At 41.3% G+C, this 7872-nt stretch overlaps 1 protein-coding gene across 1 annotated transcript; it reads left to right on the forward strand.

The window, feature by feature from the left end:
- The first annotated feature begins 1602 nt into the window (after positions 1–1602).
- kics2 (KICSTOR subunit 2) lies at positions 1603–5320 on the forward strand. The gene is made up of 3 exons (XM_085376263.1): positions 1603–2022; positions 3014–3311; positions 4300–5320. Exons 1-3 carry the CDS (start codon positions 1794–1796, stop codon positions 5117–5119), a joined length of 1347 nt encoding a protein of 448 aa, XP_085232389.1. The 5' UTR covers positions 1603–1793; the 3' UTR covers positions 5120–5320.
- The last annotated feature ends 2552 nt before the right edge of the window (positions 5321–7872 follow it).

Here is a 7872-nt window from a genome sequence, read left to right on the forward strand (position 1 = left end):
ACATTGAAAGTTCAGACTTGAAAGTTTTTAAATTTTAATTACAGGCCAGTAAATCCAGAGTTATGATAATGTATATAAGCCACGCTCTTTACTAAATACTGTCGTCACGTTTTTGTGTGTGCGTGTTTTAAGCGTTTTCTAAGGACAGCACGAAAACAGTAAAGAAAGAGAAAAAAAACCCTATTTCTTTTTGGTGGAAAAATGCACCATGTCGACCAATTAAAAAAAATAAGTCAACATGTGGGATTTGATTGTTTAGGAAGAGGGAAAAGTTTTAGGAGTGACGGTAACGGCAGCGAGACAGAGCAAGGGAGAGAGAGAGAGCTTAGATGTGGGAGATTTGTGAAGTTTAGTGTGGAGTGGATTCTTAGTGTGTTGTGTTGTCTTGTGTAGTTGTTCTGTTGTGTAGTCGTTTTGTTTTGTGTGTCAGTGAGGGCACTAATGAATGTCACAAAGGCACATTTGCAATGTAAACACTGTCACTAAGTAGAAAACCAGCGGAGTGATACACCACCTATTGTCAGGCCTGCCAAGTGTTGGGCCTGCAGGTTTATCCCTGTGCTGTTCTGTCTTTTGGTGGAGAAACTTTTTTTTTTTACTGGCACACATCATTTGTGGGGCATCTTAGTGCGACACCTGATTGTTCTCTCATTTTAGTTTTAGTAATATTTTTAAATTCTTACACAAAATGAAAAAACAGCAGGTGTATTGGCTGCATTTTTAGATAAATAGTTAAATAGTTTACAAAATGTACAATTATATTATATTTGCATTTCAAGTTGTAAAAATTTACTCAGCATGTCTGTGGGTTTTTTTACAGTAAAAAAATACAACTAGGATTTTAAGTTCTTTGTGTGATTTCAGATCAGTAATACTAATGCCAGTGAAAAACAACTAAATTCAGTTGAGCTGAAAAGATACCAAACGATTCAAGGGGAAAAAAATAAAATGAAACAATCTGAGGGTGAAATACAAACGTAAACTCAAAAGGAGTCAAAAATGGCCGGTTGTATTTCAGACCTCAGTGGGTTAATCCAACAAATCATGAAAATTAGGTTTAAATTTTTGTTCATGACAGTGCAGATTTCTGACAATTTGTGTAATTTAAAGCATCCAACAGTGTGATTGTTTTCTAACAAAAAACAGTGAAACTTAAGTTAGACTTGTGTTTGTAAATGAACCGCCCAATGTTGTGTAGCTTTCTGGATTTTATACTTATTGGGCTACATATTTATTTATTATACAGGCTATACAGTACATAACATCAAAACTCACATGTTTTATGTAACTAAAGTGTGTAATTATGTGGGCTACAGATAATAATTAAGTTATAGACTATATTTATATGAAAAACGTGTATACTTACTGCATTTAAATTAGTTTAACCATATGTAACCACCTACATGTGTGTTTGAAAAAAAAAAAAGGCTTTGATTTTGCCACCCCATTTGATTTCTTTGCCACGCTCATGCCACCCTAAGAAAATTTCTCTAGATCCGCCGCTGAATAAAAGACCCCCTCCTCTATCGCCCCCAATTTAGGAGGTTCTTCATGAATTGACGTCCGCGGCTTTCCGTAGTGTTTACATCCGGCGTAGTCAATATGGCGTCTTGCACTTGGCCTGTTAGCTTTAAATAGACGTGTTTTAATTTCTTTGTTTCACGTTTATATTTAATGGGTTTCCTGGGATCAGTATGTAAAATTAGCCTTTTAACCACACTATTTATCAGTTGGTGTTTTTTCTTACACACACTTCCCGTTGCTAACAGTTAGCTCGGGGGTATCTGCGAACCATGGAGGTGGAGGAGCTGCGGCCCGTTCCCCGGGAGCGGGCCATCCTGGAGAGCTTCTTCGCCCAGCTCGGCATGTTTTCCTTCGACCGAGCAAAGGACTACGTGGAGCGGGAGAAGGACGGCAGCAGGAGCAGCGGGAGCATCTGGAGCGCGCTGCTGGCCGCTCTGGCTCACCTGGCCGCGGCGGAGAAGGTGTACCACAACATGACGTTCCTGGGACAGAAAATAGGTAGCTTTCTCTGCTGCTGTGGTCCCCTGTATAACTACCACCATAACACGGAGGGTGTGGTGGATTAAAGCAGATAAAATGGAGTATATATGGGGTCTGTGCATGTACTAAGGTAGAATAATTCGTCGATGTGTAATTGATTTCATTGACATTAAATGAAATTAAAATGATTTTTTAAAAAACGCGCAAATCTATGAGGGGAAAAAGTTTCAGGTGAAAATGGCATATTTGTAAGAAAAAAATTCAGGACAATGGAGCATGTTTATAAGTAAACGAAAGTCTAGGAGAAAAAATCTATTTGTAAGAAATGATAGCAAATTTAGGAGAACAATTGCAAATATGAATGTCAGTTCATGATAATAAAATGGCCTGTGGCGCTCATGCTGTGGAAGGAATGTTGGAATTGTGTGGTTCCCCTTAGAGCAAAGGGTCACTGCAATCACTACAAGTCTGTTCTGAGCATTCACCTTTAACCTGTGGTGAAATATTTCATGCGAGTGGTCTCCTTCAGAATGACACCTTCTTTAAAACGTCAAATATGGGAATGTTTTGGGAAATCTGGGTTCAGTCCATAATGGTGATTTCAGGGTTTTTACTCCTTTTTCCTGCTGTGAACATAAACATTTCTAAGTATTTATCTTTTTTTTTTTTTGCTCCTAATAAACAGCTTTTAAATGTAGTGCTGTGCATGCAGAGTTTTAGGTTTTATAATTTGTTTTATGTCCTCGATGGATGTCCTGCATCACACCTTGCAGAACGTTTGTTCACAACAGCTCCAACTGTTTTTATCGCTGCTTCAGTCAGAATTTTAATCCAGTCTGAGCTGAGACTTATTATGTTTTCATCTTCATTATAAGTAAGCAATGATTTCTTATTGTCCATTATTTGTACTCAATTAAACATTTAAAACTCCAAATTTAATTTCCACCACCAGGTGGCGCTGCAGCACCTAAGTGTTTCTGTAGCTTGACACACACCCCTCTCTCTGCAGGTGGCCAGTCCTTCTTCAGCCGGAAGGACTCCATCCGCACCATCTACACCTCGCTGTACAACGAACTCAGGAAGGTGGTGATGATGGGGCGCCACGGCCAGTTGAACTCCTCCTCTTCCGCCTCCTACCTGGAGGACCTGTTATCGCACCTTTCAGAGCAGCTCTGCCACTTCATCCAGGCCCGCATGGAGATGGCTGACCTGTACGAGAAAATGCACTCACTGGGCAGCCAGAAGAATGTCAACTCTGAGGAGCTGGTCACAGTGCTCGAGGTCGTCCTCCAGAAATACAGCTCCAAGTGTGTATCTGATTACAGATTACTTTTACTGAAGAAAATCTTTTAATTTTGCAATGTAAGAGTTAAATGGAACAGTTTGAAACTACTACAACTAACATAGTTGTAGCAACTAAGACTTCCAGACCCAGGTAGTTTGGTCCTTTGATGTTGATTATAAAAAAGCGAGATTAAAAAAACCCCAAACATGTACGGTTAAGTATTTGGACAACGACACAATTTTGACACAGACCAGGTGACTGTGCATAGAAATGTCTGTAATTCCTAAACAGGTAATGCAGTATTTAAATTAAAGTCCTAGAATTAAAGCTGGAAGTCAGCACTTAAATCATTTCTTCATAGTTTAATTTAAAACCTGCTGTGGTGGTGCACACTGGCAAAAATTGTGTCATTATTCAAAAGCTTCTGGACCCAAGTGTAAAAAACAAAGAGCGAGAGAGAAAGGGAGAGAGTGACATATTGAGGTTGTTGAAGGGAAACTTTGAGCTCAGGAATCTGGTGTTTTCCCCAGAGACGTGTCAGCAAAGTGGCGTGCTGCAGCCACAGCAGGAACAGAAAGCGAGTGAGCTGTTGACGGAGCTGCAGCGGAATGCGGCGTGACGCGCCACACGTCAACGGGTCAGCCAGCCATGAACCGGCGAGAAACTGTAACGTGCTTGCTCTCTCTCTCTGCCTTGTCAGCAGATCTGGGGGAGACGTTTGTCTCAGCTGCTTTGAGGTTTCTGCAAATTAGGCCAGAAGAGAAAATAAAGGATTCTGTCTCCTCAGAGAGATTTTATTTTGGCACCCTCAAAACTTCTTCACATTTTGCCTTTGCAGGTCTGTCAGCACTGTTCAGAAGTGATTGTTTCACTGGAGCCTCAGTGTGTGTTTGTTTCAGGCCTGGAAAAGATGAATAATGTCAGACCCAACAGGAGGAATAATGACTGACTGATGGATTGGTTCCTTCTTTACTTCCTCACCTCCTTCTCTTTCTTTTTTGCTCTTCCAGGTTTCACCATCCCATTGTGGGCCGGGTGGAGGAGGGCTTCCAGATGGAGGTGGACGTAGTGACACAGCTGCTGCGCTGCCAAGCCCAGTTGTCCGAGTGGCACTTCCTGCCCGCCCTGCTCAGCCTGCACGGTGCCAACTCCAAGCTCCTCACCTGGGGTCAGCTGTTCCAGCGGCAGAAGGAGACTCGCAAGCACCTGTTCGGAGGTCAGTCCCAGAAGGCAGTGCAGCCTCCGCACCTCTATGTGTGGCTGCAGCGCTTCCAAGCGACACTGCTCGCCAAGTTCAGCTTCTACTTTCACGAAGTTCTGAGCAAGCAGACGGTACCGGCTGACATGAGGGCGCAGACGGCCCGCACCACCCCGGACTACTACGGCAAGATCTCCACCTTCATACGCAAACACGATGCCAGCAATGTGTCGCTTGTGTTTGACAACCGCGGCTCGGAAAGCTTCCAGGGTCACGGCTACCACCACCCACACTCGTACCGGGAAGCACCGAAGGGCGTGGAGCAGTTCCCCGCTGTGGTGTCACTGCCATCGGGAGAACGGCCACTCACACACTGGCCCAACGTCATCATGATGATGGGAGACCGCGCCGCTGAACTCAACACTCTGGACAAAGTGGTGCACTTCTATGATGACAAGGTCCAGAGCACATACTACCTGACGCGGCCGGAGCCGCACTTTACGCTTGTCGTCATCTTTGACGGAAGGAAGTCTGAGAAGGATCTGCACCTCACCGGCTTCTTGCAGGAGATTTCTGGCTCGCTTCGGAACTCCAAGCCTTTCAGCACCCTCAAACCCGGGTCAAAGGGCTGAACTGCACATCGACAAGACGCTAAATTTTTACATGGTCCGGCGTTTTCTGTGGTCCAGCTGGCGCTTTTTGCTGCTTTCTCAGTTTGCCAAAAATGTTCCAGACCAAAGAGATTCTAGGTGCTCTGAATTTATTTGACCTGACCGTGACAGGATGACCACCACAGCACTGCTTGTGCTCAGAGCCTTTTAATTATTTGGCATCATGCGGTTTTAACAGGTTTATGTTTTAATTCGTTATACATTACATTTGTTGTGCTTAATACAGTTTAAATAAAGATTTGAAATGTAAAACAGTAAAGTTTCAATATTTACTTTTTACATATTTTTTTTTGTATTATTTATTTATTTTTAATATCCTTATTTGTTTTAAACTCTTCTTTGCTGCAGCTGCTTTGGCTCCTCCCCCTGTTTGAACCAACTTTGTTCTGATTGGTTGCCTCTCACAGGACGGGACTGCAGTGCTCAGCTATGTGCTGAGATCACTACAATAAGGATATGTGACATCATTTCGAGACCAGACAGTTTAACCTGTGAAGCTTTTGGCTCACTGCACATAAAGTGATCTCATTATGTGAAACTTTGGCTATGTTTAACAGGAATATCCATCACTGGAACAGTAAGCTCAATATTTTAGAGGAGAATTAAATAAATTTTTTGTGAGTATCGTCTGAGATTAAAAATTAAAGAGTGTTCATTTACTGATGCACATACACCCACTGGCCCTTTTATTAGCCCAGTGCATTTAAGCATTCGAACACATTCAAAACAATCCTCCTGAAGTTCAAGCTAAACATCAGAATAGGGGAGAAATGTGATTTAAGGGACTTTGAACAAAGCCTAAAACTGCCCATCTGCTCTCCTGCACAACCGTCTTTAAAATTTACAAAGAAAGATTTGAAAAGAGAAAATGTCCAGTGAGCGGCAGTTTCTGGCCAAAAATGTCTTGGTGATGTCAGAGGAAAATGGAAGCCAACAGTATCTGAAATAGCCACTCACTGCAACCAAAGTATGCAGAAGAGATTCTCTGAAAGCAAAACCGGTTGAACCTTGCAGCTAAAGGGGAAACCGGGTACCACTCCCGTCAACTAAGAAGAGGAAACTGAAGCCACAGACTCACCAAAAACTCAATTTCTGCTGCAACTTTCAGATGGTGGGCGCACAATTTGGTGTTAACGACATTTGGAGAAATAGTGGAAAAAGAACTATGAAAGGGTTAAATGGCAGCAATTTACTGAACACATCAGGAAGTTTATTGAGTGGGAGAAAACAGCAAAGGAAAGGATAAAATCGATGAGAGGCTTGAATGCTAGTTTAGGTTTATTTATAATATAAATACAACACATTGATACAATCCATTTGGCTATATGAGCTCATCATTAGGAGGCTCAGTTTTCAAATACAGCAACACTAACAGACAAAAACCATTTCCTTTATTATCAAACACATTCAAAGAAACCTCCCTTTGAGTTAAAATGCACCAACATGTTATGATGCTACATGCCAAGTACACAATCCTATACATCAAAGTGCAATGTTCACAATGGGTTAATGCTAGAATTCATAATTCAGAAATCTACTAAACACTTTATGATTATTTCATTCGGAGTGCTGCTGCTCTTCGCTCAGGACATGCGTGAGTGGATTCACAACTTCCAAAAAAGGATTTAAAAAAAAGGCACTTCCACATACACACAGACACACACACACTCACAGATGTGCATCCACAGCCTATCTCAGCACGTCATGTTTCATTTTAATCACCACACTCACAGCCCAGTTGGAGGCCACATTCAGTGTGCTGTTCAAGTGTTTTTGGGCGTTTACACACAAAGCCCCACCCTGTTAGCTTATTGTGAGTTTAAGGTTAACTAGTGACTTCAGTGTAACGAGCAGGTAAACCAGTATTTTGACAAACACACAGATAGTGGCATGCTTTTTGCACTCGTTTTCCCCAACTTCCACTCGCGTGTTCTGGCACTCCTGGCAGGCATGAATTATCTATTATCTAATGCTATTCTAGTACTTCTGCACTTACAAGGGAGCAGAACAAGGGCAGGCAAGCAGAACACACACACACACACTTTACAAGGAGTATCAGGGTCACACCGAGGAAAAAAAAATATTACAAGAAATTCTCTTTAATTTTGCAGAACAAAGTCGAAACTTGAGGAATGAAGCTGTAACATCAGAACAGAGTTGAAATAATTTAAGGATCAAAACAAACTACTTGTGTAGGAAAAATCTAGTCAGTTTTGCTAAATGCTGGAAATTATAAAAACTGTGCGGTTAGAAGTTAAGGATTACGGGGACAGGGTTGGTCTTGATTCTAATTTCAAAATCCCATTTTAAAACTAAAAATACTGTCAAGAATAAACTCAGCATTTTGCGAACAAACCTAAAGCACTATTTCTGGAATAAAATTGAAACGGAAGCTACTTTCAGCTGTTCCTTTAATCACCACAGTGAGTAGCTCTGCACGTTTGATATGGCAGAAATCTGAAACATTATTTTGAGAATAAATTCAAAATAAAATATCTTTATTAAAGTTGAGATGTTATGCTGAGAAAGTCAAGATTTAAAAGTAAACCTGAAAAACTAAAGCTGAAATACTGTTTTGAGGACAAGTCAGAAATTTCAGAATAAAGTCAATATTCTGAGAATTACATTTTGAGAATAAACTCAAAATAAAGCGTCCATATTAAAGCTGAAACACTATTCTGAGAATAGATTTTTATAGAAGTCAAAATGTAAGC

The sequence above is a fragment of the Diplotaxodon limnothrissa genome, linkage group LG17, assembly GCF_057381915.1.
Source record: "Diplotaxodon limnothrissa isolate DT_005_m linkage group LG17, D_limnothrissa_male_GT1.1, whole genome shotgun sequence".
NCBI lineage: Eukaryota > Metazoa > Chordata > Actinopteri > Cichliformes > Cichlidae > Diplotaxodon > Diplotaxodon limnothrissa.